This window comes from Moschus berezovskii, chromosome 12, assembly GCF_049115385.1.
Source record: "Moschus berezovskii isolate FMDL1 chromosome 12, NW_MosBer_1.0, whole genome shotgun sequence".
Classification (NCBI taxonomy): domain Eukaryota; kingdom Metazoa; phylum Chordata; class Mammalia; order Artiodactyla; family Moschidae; genus Moschus; species Moschus berezovskii.
In genome coordinates this window covers 86,413,508-86,433,426 of record NC_142471.1, presented here as the reverse complement: position 1 = coordinate 86,433,426, position 19,919 = coordinate 86,413,508, and the positions used below count along the sequence as shown (strand labels likewise).

Sequence of the window (19,919 nt, the reverse complement as noted above, 5' to 3'; positions counted from 1 at the left end):
TTAATCACAAAGGTAAGCTTCTTTGTGAAGCGCTGACATCACCCAGGGATGCTCTAGCTTCCAGCTGACCCAAAAGCCAGCATGTCACACAGACAAGCAGAACTTCAGCTACAGAGATTTATAATCCATCCAGCAGTTCTGTTTGTGAAGAGAGCCTGCTACGTGTCTTACTGCTCCTCCAGACCACGGCCTGCGCCCTCCATGTTCCGACTATTTTACTTAAGCCAGTTTATGGTTGATTATGTATGATGGCTAGGAAGTAACTCTTCTTTACTTATAAAAAAATAAAAAAATAAAACAACAGGCTTGTGTGTTTGGAGTGGAGCTGGGAAGGCAGAGAAGACCGGAAGGGCATCAACAACCATGATAATGAACAGTGCAAAGCATTTGAGATTATGGGTTATTTACTGGATATGAATATGTAATCGAGTAATTGGATATACTTCCACATTAGACACAGTTGCTTAAATCAAAATTGAAATGGAGTCATAAAAATCTCATAATATTAATGTTGTTAACTAAAGTCTATCATGAGAGGTTCTCAGGTTGTGTTGCTGCCTAGGGGGTCTCCCCATGAATTTTCATCATGACGGAAGGCCCCCACCCACGGTCACTGGGCACCAACAAACAATACCTCATTAATCTCAGCCACACATCCTGCCTCCAACACCCTCCCACACGGCAGCCAAGGGCCTCACTATCTACCTCTTCTCCAAGTTGCAAACCTCTGCAGCCTCCTTGATTGCTTCCTTAATAAGTGTTGAATGAATAAAATTTTCCACTCATTGAACACTGCTGCCCTTAACGTGTAATAAGAGAAAGAAAGCTGGAGCTGAGATGCGGCATGTGTGTGTGCTTAGTCACTTCAGTTGTATCCAATTCTGTGCAACATTATGGACTGCAGCCCACCAGGCTCCTCTGTCCATGGGATTCTCCAGGCAAGAATACTGGAATGGGTCGCCATCCCCTCCTCCAGAGTGTCTTCCCAACTCAGGGATTGAACCTGTGTCTCTTATGTCTCCTGCACTGGCAGGTGGTTGCTTTACTGCTAGCGCCACCTGGGAAGCCTGAGAGGTGGTATAGGTTGGGCTCTCTCAACCTCAGCCATAGATGTTTGGGGCTGAGAAGTCTTCCCTGTGGAGGAGGTGCTATCTTGTACACTGCAGGATGCTGAAGTGCATCCCTGGCCTCTACCCATTAGATGCCAGTAGCCACCACCACTCCCACCACCCCACCTGTGAAGATGTCCCCAGACATTGCTAAACGTCCCCTACGAGGTTCAGTTGCTCCCCATTGAGACCACTGGTATAGACAGTGACAGACGACCCCCTAAAGGGGAATTCAGACAAAATGAGTCCAACTAAGGGCCTATTAGAGGATCCAAGGAAAGGCACACTCTGCTCCTTGCTAACTCCCGGGTACAAGCTGAACAGGTGATGTCATAGCTGAACGGGTAGCTGGGCCACATCCATGACCTGTAACCCACTCAGGCACATTCAGTTTGGGCTGAAGGATGGGTCTACCATGATGCAATTTTGGCTTGCCCCTCCCATCCCCAAAGTACGGCCCTGCACATCACTGATCATAAATTCTCTGCTTTGCTTTCCCACCAGCTCACAAAGCATTAGCATTCTCCCTCCACTGCTCCAAGTTCCCTTCTGTGCCAGTTGGATAGGATGGGCATGAAGCTCCACTGCCAGCAGGGCTTGGGGGCACCAGCTGCATCAAGTCCAGCATCTCCCCAAAGCCAAGAACTGCGATTCTTCATCCTTTCATGATGCACCAACCACAGATCAATAGTAACAAAAGAGCATTTAAAACAGGCCAACCTCTCCTCCTAGGTTTTCAGGACAAGATCACTATACAAAGGTTCTTACTATCTTCCAAGACGAAGCCAAAATATCAACTCTGAAATCCTTCATCATTTCTCAGATTCAATGTGGAGGAATAAAAGTGGAAACCAGGAATTCAGAGCTTAGAAATGGACCATGTGCCAAAAGCATGTCCACCTCAAAATCAGTGGCTTGGGAGACACAACACATCCTTCTTTAGAAATGATTTACTAAGCAACTTCAATATCAATTCACAGTTGTGCAACGCGCTTTCATTTACAAAGTATACTCAGATCCATTATTTCATTTAGTCTATGAAACGACTCTGGGAAATGTTGGGGGATTATTGTTCCCATGTTCAAAAGAAGAAACTACAGTTTACAAGGGATAAATGAGAAGCAGTTCATGAAATGCCATCCAGCCCATAACAGTTCTCATGGGGAAATGCTCTAATCATATGCGCCACCATGATTCTGTTGGAAAATATTCCTAGTTCCAAGAGTGCGATGGGTCTGCCCTTGCACTGTTGGCTCAGCGATTCGCTTCCTGCCCTCCCCACATTGTGTGGCCTCATTATCCAGAACTTCATCCAAGTCATTGATAAAAGTAGAGAACAAGGGAAGGCTCAGGGTGCAGCCCAATGGGGCTCTACTGACCACCTCCATCAGCAGGGCCTCAAACCTCCTTGATGCCTCCACCTGTCTAGACCATGCATCAGCCTCCTTTTCTCCCAGACCCTTCACCCCCAGGTGAGCTCATGAAGCTCATGACACCCAGCATGTGAGTTCCAGGAGGGTAGAAAGTGGAGCTGAGGCCAGAGAAGCGACAGAAGGCCCCTGGAGAAGCTGGAGCAAAGGCACCTCCAAGCAGGAGTTCCCCTCTCCTCTGGCCTCACTACCACTGGCGCAAACACCTGGGAATAGGTGTGAAGAGGGTGGGCAGGGAAGGGGCAGAGGGGAAAGGGCCCGGGGGACAGCAGGAGGACAGAAGGGAAGAGGAGGGGCCGGCCACAGACGGATCGTGGAAGGCCCTTCATCCAGGGAAGCCGGGTTAGGATTAGGCACATTTCATTCACTGTGTTTGAGGAAAGCTGACACCGTGGAGCTCTCCATGGTGCTTCTCAGACTTCACCAGAGTTAATGGACAGTGCATGCTTCTGGTGGTCCCTCCGAACCCACCTCCAAGAGTCCAATTCCTAGCTCAGAGTGGCCTGATCAAGGTGATCTGAGCATCGGATTCTGGGAAACACAGCCCTAAGCCCTGTGCTCCTGGAGGGCACACCTCCTATGGACACTGCCTCTGTCTCTGCTCCCTTTCTTGCTGTGGCAGACGCTGCGGTGGTTCAGGCAAGCTGAGAGCTGCAGCTGATCTGCAGAGGGGCACGGCACGGTTTTGCTTTATTCCAAGAACAAGTCCCTCACTTGTCCTGTGTTATTCTGACTTGGCACAGACACCCCAGGGCTGAAACATACAGGTGAGCCTCACCCAGCCCTGCAGCGGCTGCTGGCATCCATTCCGGGGCTGGAAACCTCTTCTGGAAAAGCCTCACTGGTGAGAAACATGCCTTTACAGGGTGGATGTGATAGGAGCCAACCACCACTTGGCACCAAGTCTGAGAACAGAAGCAAGGGATCCAGCAGGGAAGTCATATCTGAGTCTGTGACTGAGGTCCTGCCTTTCTGGTAAGACTTGAGCTGCCTAGTTGAGCATGAAGGAATGGGAGGAGCTCTGATTCTGTTCCCAGCAAGGCCGGCGCTCACCGGAACAGGTGCATTTTCTTTAAAAGTTCTTTAAAACTCTGTCATCTCAGCTAACTCCAGTTTCTCACAGCAGGCACGTACTCCTCCCCCCAGTTTCCCCCATCCCTGCAGGAGTGGCAGATGGCATGTGGACCAGGCGGGCCTGGGGCAGGGACTCACCTTGCCAATGATGTTTGTAGTCGCACATGCGGGACAGGGCGATCATCATGGCGCAGTACAGGGGCAGGATGGCAGCACAGAGCCGCCAGCTCTTCCCCCGCCCACTCTCGGTGAAGCAGTGCAGCTTGCCAGCCAAGTAGAACGTTGTGAAGCCAAGGCCTGAAAAGGCAACTGCCAAAGAGAAACAGCAGGTGTTACCCTAGCAGGTGGGAAGCGGCAGGGACACAGAGCACCCTGAGCATCCTGTCTGCCATCTTGCAACACCCCCAGGGTCAAGACCATTCTGGCACCAGACACCATCTCGGCAATCTGTGCTTCTGCTAGAACCACGCTGGCACGTTTCAACAATGAGAACGACCTTTCAGGCTTGCACGTGATCAAAATCTACTCCATCTCACTCATTCATTCATTCAACAATGATTTGAGGGGTAGCTACTGTGTGCTAGACAGGCACTGTTCAAGGTGGGGGAAATTAAAACTTGATTCAGAAGCTGTCTCTGCTCTCAAGGGGCTCATGGACTGGTTGAGGGGCACGGTTGTGCTAACAGAGAGTTCTAATACTGTGTTTGGAGTTCTATATGAATAAAAGTGCCTGCAGAACAAATGACTGATGACAGCTTAGCTTTGAAAAGTGAGGGAAAGAAAGGGAGTTTTAGCTTGGTAAGTTTTAGCTCAGGAAGATGGGACCAGCAAATGCTATGGAAAAGTGGGTTTGACAGAGAAGCCAGTGGTGACAAATTTCTTATCTTCTCTCAGAAATTATGGTTATTAGTTTTTAAAACTGCAAATGCAACTCATAGCTTCACTGGATCCATTGTCAAAAGTGTGGAGTCAGGTGGAGTAGGGAAGCCCTGAGCTTTTCATCTAGTCAGGTTTAATACACAGTTGAAGTCAGTGAGATTTAAGGTGAGTCTTCTATGGACTTAAAACAACAGTGCTTAACTCCGGGCTACACTTGGAAATCACCTTTAAAACCTGGGAAGTTTTCAAAAATACTGGTAATCAGACCTCATTATCAAACCTTCTATTTGCACTAGTCTGGAATGAACCCTAATGGTGCACACACACACACGTGTGTGTGTGTGTGTGTGTGTACTCCCCAGGTGATTTTAATGGCAGCCAGGGGTGAGTTTAGATGCTTCTCTTGAGGGAAAGAGCTACAGCTTCCACCTCCTCTGGACACCAGCCTACTCAAAACTCTCCTCTTGATCAGAAAATACTCCTGAGGGGCAGGGCTCCTAGGCAACCAGCCTACACAGTGATTTGATAGAGTTGGTAGAATAGGACTAAAGCTAGGGCATCAAGGACTTTAACAGACTGTCTAAAGCCTGAGCAGCAGCCTCGGCACCAGTTCAGTTCAGTTCAGTCGCTCAGTCGTGTCCGACTCTCCGCGACCCCATGAATCACAGCACGCCAGGTCTCCCTGTCCATCACCAACTCCTGGAGTTCACTCAAACTCATGTCCACAGAGTCGGTGATGCCATCCAGCCATCTCATTCTCAGTTGTCCCCTTCTCCTCCCGCCCCCAACCTTTCCCAGCATCAGAGTCTTTTCCAGTGAGTCAACTCGTCGCATGAGGTGGCCAAAGTATTGGAGTTAAATACAGAAGCTCAGACCTGCCCAAGATGTACTAAGTTAGAATCCCCTTTCACAAGATCCACGAGTGAGCTATGTGCACCCTGAAGTCTGAGAAGGCCTGGCCTATAGAACATTCATCCTCTTGATATGATATGTCTGAGAGTCCATCTTCAGGAAATAATAGAAAACCATGGGGATATCTAGAAGATATTCTGCTTACCATTATTTGTAATTATGGGGAAAAGAGTAAAGATAAAGAACTAGACTATTTCCACTCAATGAATTATGATGCAGCCATTTAAAATATTCTGACTATGTGAAGGAGATCACACCAGTCCATCCTAAAGGAAATCAACTCTGAATGTTCATTGGAAGGACCAATGCTCAAGCTGAAGGTCCAATACTTTGGCCACCTGATGTGAAGAGTCGACTCACTGGCAAAGACACTGATGGTGAGAAAGACTGAAGGCAGAAGAAGGGGATGACAGAGGATGAGATGGTTGGATAGCATCACTGACTCAGTGGTCATGAATTTGAGCAAATTCTGGAAGATGGTGAAGGGCAGGGAAGCCTGGTGGGCTGCAGTGCATGGGGTCGCAAAGCGTCGGAAATGACTGAGCAACTGAACAGCAACAAATCTAGCAGTACAGACAATACTTAGGATACAATGTTAAGTGAAAAAAGCAGGACTCTAAGTTGTAAGTTCATGATAATCATGGTTATAGTACATAAAGATGGATAACCTGCAGTTTTAATGAATTACCTCTGATAATAATGTGTCATCTTAAATAGGGTTCCCCAAGTATGAACACAAGCTTATGCCAAAGCAGAACTTTTTCAACAATCAAATTAAACAAGGTAACAGAGGATTGCTTGGTTTTGTTTTTTATTAATAAAAAATATTAAGCCAGGCTTATCTCAGGAATAAAAATGAAGCACTTAAATATTTTTGAATAATGATTTGTACTCAAACAGTAAAGCAGTGCCAATGTACACTGAATATTCTGTTTAAAGTAAAACTCTGTGCAAAACTGCATTGCCCAGGCCAGTTCTAAATTGCCTGCTATGATGAAGGGTATTATTAATAAATGGTTTATAGCGTGCTTCAAAGCGGCCCCATTTGGCCACCATCTGAGCACGTGCAATGGGCTCTTAATTCCCCACCCTCGTCCGTTTTGCTCTGTTTCTTCTCTTCATTCACACTCTGCCCTGAAGTCTCAGAGTGGGCAGAAGAGGCCAGGCACTTGGCTCTGGTGGGTCCTGGCCTCACTCTGAGCTCTTAAGGGAGGGGTAATAGGCTTTGTTCAAATCTGATAGCCGAGCAGTCCACCCACCTAACTACTGCTGCTCCATTTATGTAAGGATCTTGAGCATCCATGGATTTCAGTGTTCGCAGGGGCCCTGAAACCAATTCCCTGAAGGATACTGAGGGACGACTGTACATTGAATGTGATGGGCATAAAAGATCTGCCCTGAGGCTTTGCAGGGTTATGGATGGAAGTTTTCAAGATTTGTATCGGAAGAGAGGCAGTCCCGGGTGTTGCCAAGTTGTCAATATTAAAAACAAGGTCAGTGACTATAGGGTGGATGTTGAGCAGGAATTTGTATGTGTCCCCATAAACAATGGATTGGAGACTTTAAGATAGATGAGTCTGGACTCAACAGCCTCTGGGAAGATTCACAAGACGGAAAAGAGAAGGGGCTGCTAAAAACCCACCAAGGTCAAGTCCTAGGGCATGTGGTCCAAGGCCAGACCCCTGACCTCCACCGGGTCACCTCCCTGCCCCCAGAAACTCAGATTTGGCCAGCTCCAACAGTGGGGGCCGTGGCTCAAAGGAGAGTAGGCAAAGCACATCCTCTCTCACAGTGGGGCCCATGCTGCAGGTCCTCCGAAATGCAGTTATCTGCATCCTGGAAAAAAAGTGAAGTGAAGTGAAAGTCGCTCAGTCGTGTCCGACTCTTTGCGACCCCATGGACTGTATGGAATTCTCTAGGCCAGAATACTGGAGTAGGTAGCCTTTCCCTCCTCCAGGGGATCGTCCCAACCCAGGGATCGAACCCAGGTGTCCTGCATTGCAGGCAGATTCTTTATCAACTGAGCCACAAGGGAAACCCTCTTGGAAAAGAAAGAGGGGTTCAAAGGAATGTTAAAGGCTGAGTTCAACAGTCTAGATCCTGTAGGCATCCCGCAGCCACTGATCTCCTTCAACACATCCTATTGGTCCTCCGAGCAGCATGTCTAAAGCAGCACAGCGTGTCCTTACTTGTCTAGCTGACACAACAGACTCTGATTCCATGTTAAATCTTATGCTTGTTACTTTCTCACTGATATTCCTACAGTTATTGAACCAGCATGTGGTCCTTTGACAAAGGGCTTCTGAGGCACCTCCTTCTGGCCCAGCCATGGGCAGCTCAGGTGCTTTGCAAAACTCCTGTTTTCCCAAATATCAACTGAAAGAGAATTCAGTTCAGTTCAGTTCAGTTCAGTCGCTCAGTCGTGTCCGACTCTTTGTGACCCCATGAATCACAGCACTCCAGGCCTCCCTGTCCATCACCAACTCCCGGAGTTCACTCAAACTCATGTCCATCGAGTCAGTGATGCCATCCAGCCATCTCGTTCTCTGTCGTCCCCTTCTCCTCCCGCCCCCAAACCCTCCCAGCATCAGAGTCTTTTCCAGTGAGTCAGCTCTTCGCATGAGGTGGCCAAAGTATTGGAGTTTCAGCTTTAGCATCAGTCCTTCCAATGAACACCCAGGACTGATCTCCTTTAGAATGGACTGGTTGGATCTCCTTGCAGTCCAAGGGACTCTCAAGAGTCTTCTCCAGCACCATAGTTTAGGCTCTATCAAACTATACTGAACTCATAGGAGCCCAGAGTTTTCTGCCCCATCCTCCTTTGAGGCTGGCAGTTTGGGACCAGGATGCTCCCATGAGCCTTTCAGCTCAGAGATCCTGTGACTTACCAAGGTTTTGATTCAAGTTCAACTGGGAGAAAAAGAAAGCAGAAGGGTTTTTAAAGAAATGCTTTCCAACTCAAGCCAAACAACACCCTCTTCTCTTCTCAAAGAAACGAGCATGTCAGACACTGAAGGGCCACAGGAGCTGGTGTGCTAGTGAGGAACAGGGAGATGACGTTTGTTCCAAGGGACTGCCTTCCCCCTGAAATGTGGTCCCTGCTTCCAGCATGATTAGGAGATAAAACCGAGCATTCAAAGATGCAGGCAGAGCACTGGACATTTTGGAAGATGGAGATGATAAAGTATGATAAATGCCTTCATGTTTTGCTAACATTATTAGCAACAGAAATACGATTACAACAATGGTATGAGAGAAAGCTGAGAGTCGACCTCTCCTGGGGGCTTGGAACGTGTTTATTTGCTCTCCAGAGTTTAGAACACACACAGACACAGACACACACGCACTCATATGGATCAAGGGAAGAGCATATGCCCCTTGTTTTCAAAGTCTGCAGCAGGTTCTCTTGGCAGGAAATTGCTGATCATAAATAGTTCTCGGTTGAACTGGCTGTGAGAAGTAAAAATACTCTTGAAACCTCTAAACTAGGAAGCAGATGAAGGAGGGTGGCTTCCCCACCTGTTTCTGGCACTTTCGGGGCTCACTTGGCTGTCATCAATGAGAGTCAATAAGCAAAACCTCACAATACAAGTTGCTGGTCCAGGTGGTGATGCTAGGCATGTGGCCTGAACAGGGCTATCTTCCGCCTAGTGATTCTGAAAGGGAGTTACTGACTCATCTCTGACTACAAAGATGAACTGTCACAGGTTTACAACATTCCCTTTGCAAGAAAGGTCTACTTACTGAGTCAGCTTAGGTGGCAACCCCCTCCAGTATCTTTTCCTGGAGAATCCCATGGACAGAGGAGCCTGGCGGACTACAGTCCAGGGGGTGGCAAAGAGTCGGACTGAGCTACTAACACACACACACTTAGGTAAAATAAAGTCATTTTGCCTTTTCCTTCCCAGCTGACTTTAAACCAAGTGAAAGAGGTTTGGACCCCAACGACTGCAAGAAATGAGAAAACTGGCACCAAAGAAAAGGCTTTAGAAACAAATGAGCTAAGAATCAGGGGGACAGACTCAGCTTTTGGGGTTGTATTTTTTACTCTAATTATAATGAATTTCCCCAAACTGATTATATCTGACAGCACAAATGGAATTGTGTTCTAATGAGGTAATTTGCACAAATTTTTCACATGATGCTCAAAGAGTAAGTATTTTCTTCTCCAAGAGGGAGAAAGGCAATACTGGGTAGTGGAATAAAAATTTTTTTAAGTAATTTATTCATTTTTGGCTGTACTGTGTCTTCATTCTGCATGCAGGCTTTCTCTAGTTGCGATGAGCAGGGTCTACTCTCTAGTTACAACGCTCTGGCTTCTCACTGAGGTGGCTTTTCCTGCTGCGGAGCACAGGCTCTAGGATGCGAGGGCTTCAGTAGTTGTGGCTCACGGGCTTAGTTGCTCTGTAGCATGTGGGATCTTCCTGGACCAGGGATTGAATCCATGCCCCCTGCATTGGCAAGTGGATTCTTAACCACTGGACCACCAGGGAAGTCTCTGAATAAATTTTAATGTTGAAGGGTGTTTTAAGGAGTTTGCCAGTACATCTCCACAAGACCATCCAAAACCAAGGAGGCAGAACATGCATGCCTGATCAGCCCCTGCAGACTCCTAACAAGCAGTGGGGTGCTGTTGGGAGGAGCGTGGGGTACAGGTTGCCATTCTGGCTCTGCCGTTAACTGAATGCATGATCCTAGGCAAGTCTCTTTGCCACTCTGGGCCTCAGTTTGCTCTGTGAAAGAAGAGGCTGATCCACAAGGGGCTACCACATCGTGCCTGGGGGAGCCAGGTAGATAGGGAGCGTGAGTTAAGTAGTTGGATGTTGAGTCTACATTTTTGCAACAGAAAGCCCTCTTGGTCTGTCTTCTATTACTCCTCTATTGCTAGACACTCAGATCCAAGAGATACTTTCAGAAAAAAATTCAATGGTCCATTTGTGATGATAAATGGCAACTAATACCTGGCCTCGCCATTGGGAGACATTTGAGCGTGGTGAGGACTGGGGAAAACAGGAACATTCGTCTATTTAAAGATGCAGCCCCTTCCCTCTGCTCAAGCTGGTGTCTGCCACACGGGCTCAGTGTTCCCAGAAGCTTTGATCTTCTAACAGAAGAGGGAAATCCTGATATTTATGAGAAATGTCTCCATTTAAATGTGAACAATTCATCAAAAATGAATATAGTACCAACCACATGAAACTCATCCGTGTGCTAACAGGGTTGGGTCAGTGGGCTGCCAACTTGAGATCACTGAAATCCTGCTTCCAGGGCTAGTGGTCCACTGTCTAAATGACCCCCTAAGTCTGTGCTAAACGTGATAGAAATCAATTTATCCCTTCTCTCCACACTAGAGCAAAGAAGCACTTGAAAAGTTCTAGAGCTGGTGTTGCTTAAACCAATAGCAACAACAAATTCAGTGACACAGGAGATTCAGGGATTGAATATTCAGTTCAACAGGAGAGAGTACTGTGTGCTGTTGAGAAAAGCAGACCTTTCAGGACTCAGCTCTGCCACCTTCTCCCATGTGAGCTCATCTCTGGGGGCCTCAGTTTCCTCATCTGTACAATGGAGTTAGCAGCACTCAACTCACAAAGCCATCTTGAGGATGAGCTCACAAGGGATTTTAACAGGCTTAGCTCGGTGCTGAGTGACTGCTCTCCTAACTCTCCCAGCTCTGCAGCTGCTGTTGAGTTCTGCCTGGTTCTAGAAAGTTTCATCCTCAAAGAAAAGCCTTCCTAAGCTCTACTCTTGCAAATGCAGCCCCTCAGTTATATAACTGCATGCTTGCTTACAGAGATTTCTGGAGCTGGATTCCTAGCCTCTTAGCATTTTGTAGCCCCTGCGGCTCTCAGCAGATGTAAAATGATCTCAGCTGGTAAAATGAACAAACTTACAGACCCAGTGAAAAGAGCCCGCAGAGATACTGTTCCCACTCCACTCGGGAGATGCCTGAGGCTCTCCGATGAGAGGGTCAGACAGCCAGGAGGCCATGACAGGCACATGAGCTGTCATGTAGCTTGTCTCCTATGATTCCGAGTTTCACCACGTTGACACCTACTTTTACATCCCTTTGGCCCCAAATTTCTTAAAAGGCCTAGTTTCTCATTCATAGTTCATTCTAGCTAAGATGCTCACTCTGTTTTCTTTATATGACAAGCTATATTTATTAACATTCTAAGTTAATAAGAGATTTCACTCTCAAAAAAAGGATGAGAGACGATTGCTACAAATCTTACAGAGACTGTGGGTCCACAGGGCATCTATTGCCTAAACCATTCAACTGAACAGGAAAGACAGTTATTTATTCCTCATGAAATGACTGACAGAAGATCATTAGCCTCTGATGTAGCTATCGAACCAGAATCATAATTTCAAGGGGAAATTTTGATAAAAGTTATAGAACAGACTCAGTACCACAGTGATTTTTTAAAAAATCTCTCCTTTCCAATCCAGTAGTAAAGAGATTGTTTTGCTATGATGTAGGAGACGTATCTATCTTTACTGGAATGAAAAGAATTCTCAAAATCTGGGAAATTTTCTAAATATCACACCATTGATACCTCTTGATACAATTACAAAGAAATTGTAATAAAATTTCTTTCGTTACAATTGATATAATCCAAGGGTGCTGGGGAGGCAGGGTTAGAAGTATTCATCCATGCAGTAAAGTTGCCTGTGATTCCAGAAACAGTAAGAATGCCCAACGGCCCCCAGTAGAATTACTTAACTCCAGTACCATCAGTCATAAGAGTTAATAAGAATTGCTCTGCTGGTGAGGAGCTGAAAGCCATCTGCTGAGACAAAGGAGGCGGGATGGCTCCTAAGCACCTTGGGGAAGGCAGGCGGAGTTTGAAGCTGTTTAAGCCCAAACTGTTGAACCACCTGATCCAGAGGAATGGAGAGAAGCATTTTAACCCACTGGAAGGGGCCAGGTGGCCAAGAAGACCCAGTGGCTGCAACACCAGAGGTATCAAACGAATTGAGACCCTACCGCAAGGCAAGGGTGGTGTGGGGACTGAGCACAGGTGAGAATGCTCCTGTGCACAGCTGCATGGATCCAGGCAGGCACACTGACCCCCCGCCACCAACCTCCCACCTATGTGACCTAGGGTGAGGTGCTTAACTTCCGAAGCTCAGGCTCGTCATCTCTAAAATGATAAGCCCACAGTTGTCCTCAGAGCCACTGAAAGAACCAACGATAGAGTGTCCAGGGCACGCTGGACAAAGTGCCCAGCACGCCTTAAGCCCTAAGTTAAAATCTCTTTCCCCTCCATCTGCTTTTTCTACTTATGCTCTTCCTCAAAATCATGCTGCATCCCTGCAGTGAATCTGAGAACGTGGAAGAGGAAATAAAGCATAGAAAGCTGAAAGGATGTGAGTTCCGGTTGGCTCTGTGACCACGCCACCAAGATGGTGTCTGTGTCTGCTGCCCTTATATGCCCCACATCAAAAATTGGTGCTCGAGATGAGTGAATGAACAAATTAGTGACAGGAAGGATAATATGAAAACTGGACCAGATGGTGTGTACTCTTGGGGGCTCCAAGGAAACAGTGCTGAGCCTCCCTTTTCTGCCCAACAAACTTCTACTCCGCCCTGCCAGTCTTGTTTTACCTAACACTGCCTCAGAGGTCTTCCCGAGCTCCACTAGCAGGTGTAACGGGCTCTGATTGCCTCTGCACCTGCCTTCGCAACACTTAACACCACTCCTCTCATGTATGCGACTGCCCAGCATCTCTCTCCCTTCCTCTAGATTCTCAGGCTGCACTCACTAGGGGCTCCACCAACACACGTACTGAATAAATGGCTGAAGACCGGATAATCAAGGAAGGTTTCACTAAAGAAGACAGGGATGCACCCAGGGGAGGAGAAGGGCTAGAGTCAGGCTTGAACTGCACCGGGGCAGGATACCGTGTGGGAGGAAGGTGCGTCGGGCCTCCAGTGAATTCTTGCTTATCACACCCCACCCTCCAGACATTCACAGAGAGAGTGTGTGCCTCTTAAATACACTCCACACATGTCCACACACACTCGCCTGCCCTCCTCCTGTAAGAATGACCCCAGAGTTCTCCTGGAGCCTTCATAGCAGGGGTTCCTCTGGTTTTCAGAGACTGGTAGCCACCTCTGAGATATCTGGGCTAGTTTCTGAGGAACAAGGCAAAAAATTCTACAAAAGGAAGCCATGAAATTCCAAGAGTCTGAAGGACGGGTGGGTGGGATAGCGATTTCAGTGAATGAGAAAGGAAGGAAAGCGGAAGCTGTCTAGTCGAGCAGGTACCAGGAGTGCTCTATCAGGAGCAGGACAGGCCCATCAGGCACGGAGAGCCCCCCTCTGCCAGGCTCGGCGCTAGCAGCTTTCGTTGCTAGGCTTCGCTGCATCCCCAGAAAAACACAATGACATAGCTATTGGGCCACTACATGGATGAGAAATGGAGGCTCAGGTCAAATTACCTACTGAAGGTTAATGCAGTCCTTAAGAAACTGTGAATTAAGCAACTAGCCTCCAATTAAATAAATTAATTTACAAAAAAAATAAAATAAAATAAAAAAAGAAACTGAATTATTTCTAAACAGAGCAAAAAAAAAATCACATATTTTCTTGGCATGGTTGTACGTACAGCACTTCTAGCTGCCGATTTGTTTTTTAGTCCCTGTAGGCATGTGACGATCAGGGTCACTGTTCAAGCCTTAGAACCCAGCACATCGCCTGGGAGGAGTCAGCGACACACGGTGACGGAATGAATATATAAGCGGCAGAGACGGTCCAGTCCTTTCACGACAGAACTTCACTCGAACAAGTACTCTGGCAGGAGCCCAAGCTCCTCAGAGAAAGAAAGACACGTATGGCCATGAAAGGTCATGCCCTCCACCCACTGTTTCAGGCAGCGTGATTCTGCAGCTGCCTGAGCCAGAAGATGATTTCCACCTCATGACAGAAAGGATCGCACTGCCTTGTTTGAGAATGAGCCATGGGGAAAAGGAACTGGAAAGCTCGTAATTAGTCTGAAAGCAAATGTCAGAGGCAGGAAGTGCAAACAGAGAAAAGCAGACTGTAAACTCCTTGCATAACCTCAGTTTGCAACCCCAAAGAGGATTCTGTTCTGGGGAAAAAAAAAAAAAGAATCAACTCAGACACATGCACAAAAAGTGCAGAGGAAGCACGAAGGGTAGGGAAGAAACCGACTCTGGGAGAAGAAGGTGGCGGTCCTTTTGTCAAGCCCCAGAGGTACCAGTCCTGGGAAGGGAAGAAACTCAGCAGAGGAGGATTCAGGTCAGTTCAGTTCAGTTCAGTCGCTCAGTCGTGTCCGACTCTCCGCGACCCCATGAATCACAGCACGCCAGGCCTCCCTATCCATCACCAACTCCCTGAGTTCACTCAAACTCATGTCCACAGAGTTGGTGATACCATCCAGCCATCTCATTCTCGGTCGTCCCCTTCTCCTCCCGCCCCCAACCTTTCCCAGCATCAGAGTCTTTTCCAGTGAGTCAACTCGTAATGACAGAAGTCACTTTGTCTCTCCCACATCCACCCTCTACAGTTTGATGAAAAATTCTTATTAGGAATCATAAATGTTACTCCTCGCCCCAGAGAGAGCTAAGTAAGAACAGGTGCCAAGATGAAATGTGGTTCTGCATACCACACTCTCCTAATCTACCGAAGGTCTAAATCCCCAGGACAACTTCTGTTTTTTTCAGTCTTGATTATACACCACAACGACCTCAAACATGAATATGAGAATAAACCTTCAAAAGGGAGAGATTACCTTTTTCCATAACACTATTAGTGGAGCCGATAAAAGCTTGGGCAGGATTCAGATAAAGATTACATTTTAATGGAAAATCATTTTATTTTACCTCTGACGGATGGCCTTAGCAGAACATAAATTTGCTGGCCAGATTTTAATAGTAATGTACACATTTGAAAAACAACTAAAAAGCAACAACTAAAGGCGGCCATTAACTGGCCCAAGGTACTCATCTGACTGGACTTCTTAGGTGGCGCTAGCGGTAAAGAACGCACCCGCCAATGCAGGAGACATAAGAGACCTGGGTTCAGTCCCTGGGTTGGGAAGGTCCCCTGGAGGAGGGCATGGCAACCCACTCCAGTATTCTTGCCTGGGAAATCTCCATGAACAGAGGAGCCTGGTGGGATACTGTTCATAAGGTTGCAAAGAGTCAGACACGACTGGAGCAACACAGCACACACGTGCTCATCTGATTAGCCTCTTCCCAGGGTGTATGGTCTTCAGGAGAAACCCTGGAAGTCTCACCGACTAATACTGCTCAGCTGTCTGCTCAAGATGTGGCCTCAACAGCATCTGCCTTTTGTGAAATATTGTACCACCTGCAGTGTGATTTGTCAGGGAGAACACCTCCGAACCTGCCCCTGGCATCCTTGATTGGGGCTCTCAGCCCGGACAGGAAGGGAATGTGTGAAATAACAGAAATATAGCTCATGACACAGAGCTCCTAAAATCTTTGAAAATCCCTAAATGACAAGAGCATATTGTTCCTGTTAAGTCGCAAAGTCATGTCTGACTCTTCTGCAACCCCGTGGACTGTAGCCCGCCAGGCTCCCCTGTCCATGGGATTCTCCAGGCCAGGATACTGAAGTAGGTTGCCATTTCCTTCTCTAGGGGCTCTTCCCAACCCAGGGATCGAACCTGGTACTCCTGAATTGGCAGACGAGTTCTTTACCACTGAGCTACCAGGGAAGCCCGATATGAGTATGAAGAATATCTTTTGTTCTATTGCAGTGACTCTGGGTAGGCTCCTGGAGCGGGGCTGGTTCAGAAAGATCAAGCCATGATGAGAAGCTTAGAATTTTCATCTCCTGTTCTCCAGAGTGGGGACAGGGACTGTAAACAGATTTCATGATAGATCAGATCTGCATGATGAAGCCTCCACAAAAATCCCAAAGGTACGAGATTCAGGGAGCTAACAGGCTGGTGAACATATTCATATACCAGAAGGGTGGCCTTGACTCCATGGGGACAGAATTTCCTGTGCCCAGGACCCTCCAAGACCTCACCTTATTATCTTTCTTATCTGGCTGTTCATCTGCATCCTTTATCACAGCCCTTAATAGACTGGTAAATGCCAGGAAGAGTTTCCCTGAGTTCTGGGCGCTGCTCCAGCAAACGAATCAAACTGGAGGAGGGGGTCGTGAGAACCTCAGATCTGCAGCTGATTAATGAGAAGTACAAATGACAACCCAGACCTGCGAAGGGCATCTGAAATAGGCAAAGTCTGGTGGGGATGAACTCTTTACCATGGGATCCGAGACTCTTCAGGTGGAGATGTTGGAAATGAGTGAAACTGCAGGACGTCCGGCAGAGAGCGGCTTGGCAGGGAAAGCCCTGCAGCTCTGGTGTCAGAGGCGCTGTAGGTGTGATAGGCACGCGAGAGGAGAGGGGACACAAGGGGAGACTGGGTGGCAGCCACAGGCTGTAAACGGGCTGGCATTAAGAGGGTCTACTACCTCCGAGGTGTTCGGCTCAAAGGCTGACCTCCAGCGCAGCAGTGATGAGTGCTGACCACACAGTCCAACCAAACCTTCCCAATACCGTGTAACTGGAAAAGGGGAAGGAGAATGGACTTTACCTTTCTGTCCTAAGCTAGGCTAGACCAGTGTTTTGGTAACTGAAGAAAACCATAGCATCTGCCAGTTTTAGGACCAAAGGCCCAGGTGACTGGGTAGTTGATGGGGCGGCTTCCCAGCCTTCTAACATCCCTGTCTCTCTGACAACAAACTCCCATCAACAAAGACCAGCTCGGTTCATCTCTCACTTACACCTCTAATGAAACTGATCATAAACAGGACAAGATCTCATTTATTTGATGTATGCAAAGACTATCTCTCTATGTTACTTCAAAAAAGATTTGTTTGATGTTCATATGAGAACTGTGGATTTTTTTTTTTTTAAGTTAGGACGGCCGTTTAAATTTTGGAAAGCAAATATGTGGCAATTCATTTCCTATGGTCTTGGCAGCAAAGGACTTTATGCAGGAGACAGTTTTGGACACACAAACTTCCTTAAAGCAAAGTCCATGTAGTGACTTACCCCACACAACAAGGTGAAATCCACCTTGGCTTCTTTTAAATCACTTCATCGAGGACTGCACAAAACAGAACAAAAATAGAACGCTTCTGGGTGTTAGAAGATCTGGTTCTAGCACAGCTAGAAGATCTGTTCACCAAATGGGGAGCATCACCCAGCTCTCAAAAGACACGGTATTGGTGAAAATACTTAGGAAATGGAAATTCAACATACAAATGGAAGGTGTTAGTCAAGCTGAGGAGACGGGTAACTAGCAATACTGAAGCTGGTTTCAAGCCAGGACCTGACTGCTTCTAAGCCCAAGTTTAATCCTTTTTCTGAATACAGAAATAGCTGTAATTCTCAAACCCAGGACTTCATTTCCAGCTATGTGGCAAACTATATATCCTGATGGAAATAATTACATGTTGGATGAAATATAAATCAAACAAAAAGCTTTTAAACCTATCACTGAGTTGACACCAAGAGAAGAATTAAGGAAATTAATCCTTAATTAAAGAATTAGTGGAAACAAGGTTTCCCCAAATGACAGGAAAAAGAGGGTCTTCTATGCAAGGAAACGGCATAGCCAGATTGAGCCAGCCCTGAGTGTTTACGGAAACCTGCAGAGCCTGGGCTTTGCAGGGTTGATGTCTCCCTGGGGCACAGGAGTGAAGAGACAGAGCCTCAGGCCCACCCAAGGTGAAGAAAGTAACACAAGACCCCTGAACAGACGTTAAATCCTAAAGCTTCAGAGAGAGTAAGAAAGGAAGCCTGATTTTCAGAAGAAAAGGCACTGGAACTTCTCTGTCTCCATTTCTCTGCTGTGTACAGAGATTCCATAATTATGACGTGTGTATATTTTTGCTGTCCCATTCATGCTTCTCATACGGTCCCCAGAAAACCTAAGGGGAGAATTAATTTTGGATGGCCCTGGAGTAAGTAGTGGTCTCTGGAGGAATTCATTTCAACTCAGACATCAAAATACTCCCCAAAATAAAGTTCTAGGGGAAGTTAAAAGCCCAGTGCAAGAAAACTCAAAACACAAAATATTTCAGGGCATATATACGAAAAGCAGATTCACAACAACCTTAGATATTGTAAGGCATAGACTATAAAACAATTATTTGCAATATGTTTGCATATTTGCCATATGTTTAAGGAAGTTATAGGGAAGTGTGAAAATGAGGACAAAGAAGAAGCATTAGAAATAATGAAGCAGATTTTTTTTTAAGCCCAAATAAAATTTCTGTAAATAAAAATGAGTCTGAAACTTAAACTAGGGTTAAATAATAACTAGACAGATTAAACGGTAGGTGAGACAAACTGAATAGAGAATTAGTACATTGGAAGATAGATTCAGAATTGTTCTAGAGTCCAGCAGAAGAAGAAGGAGGAGGAGAAGAAAGGAGAAAGAGAGAGATGAAAAATATGAAGAGAGGTTATGGTAAAAAATTCTAATAAATGTCTAACTAGAATTCCAAATTAGAGGAAAAGGTAATTGAGAAAAAGGGGAAGAAGCAATATTCAAATACCTAATGACAAAGGATATCTCAGCATGTAGAAAGATACAAACCCGAGAATTAGAAAGCCCAGTAAATCTCATACAAGATACAGAAAGGGAATCCCACACCAAGACACACAGTAATAAAACCTCATGACACACAAAAAACCAAGATGCTAAAAGCATCTCGAAAGGAAGAACAGAAGGGGCAGCAATGACACAGCTGACATCAAACATGCCCAAAAAATCGAAGCTAGAAAACAGCAAAATAATATCTTCAAAATTCAGACAGCAAGTAACTGCCAAATTAGAATTCCGTACTTAGTAAAGCTATCTTTTAAGAATGGGGTCAGACAAAGAAAATTTAGAAAAATAAAAAAACAGAGCATTTTCCACAAAAGATGTATCAAAGAAGGAAGTTTAAAAGGATATATTTTTGGCAGAAAGTAGAAAAACTGAGATGAAAAAGAGAATGGTATGTACATAGCTAAACTATGCACAGGTTAGTGGTTTTGTTGGCGGGAGAGAAGAATTGGGCTAGAGTTAAAACAACAAAGAAAACTACCAGATGTGTTAGAAACTGTTTATCAGAGCTAAGACATTCAAAGTCTTTATGTTGCTCAGAAGAAGAAAAATAAAAATATTAATTAATTAATCTGAGATTTCATTAACGACATGTGTTAAACAAGAGTCTTAGTAGAACTTGCAAACAAAAAGAGTACAGTAATGGAATATGAAGACGAAAATGGTACAAGAAGTAAGGAGAACACAGTACATAATGAATGATGTAAATAAGTCCTAATATATAAGTACTAACAACTATAATTGAAATTAGCTCCCTAGGTAAATGTTTTAAAAAATACATAGATAAAACATAGAACACAATCAATACAGGACAGAAAAAGATATAAGAAGCAGAATTTAATCAACAGAAATTTTGTCTCAATAATAAAGTCAAATTGTAAAAAACAA

General features: G+C 45.9%; 1 protein-coding gene across 2 annotated transcripts in view; it reads right to left on the bottom strand.

Annotated features, from left to right (window-relative positions):
• The window catches only part of PLPP4 (phospholipid phosphatase 4), a 167,818-nt gene that overhangs the window by 8,854 nt on the left and 139,045 nt on the right, over positions 1 to 19,919 (bottom strand). The window contains exon 6 of one of the 2 annotated variants that reach the window (XM_088842539.1): positions 3,752 to 3,922. In XM_088842539.1, coding sequence (XP_088698665.1) covers positions 3,752 to 3,922 — 171 coding nt within the window. Of the gene's footprint in view, positions 1 to 3,751; positions 3,923 to 19,919 lie in introns of those variants that run through there. The other variant, XM_088842540.1, reaches the window with a different exon arrangement.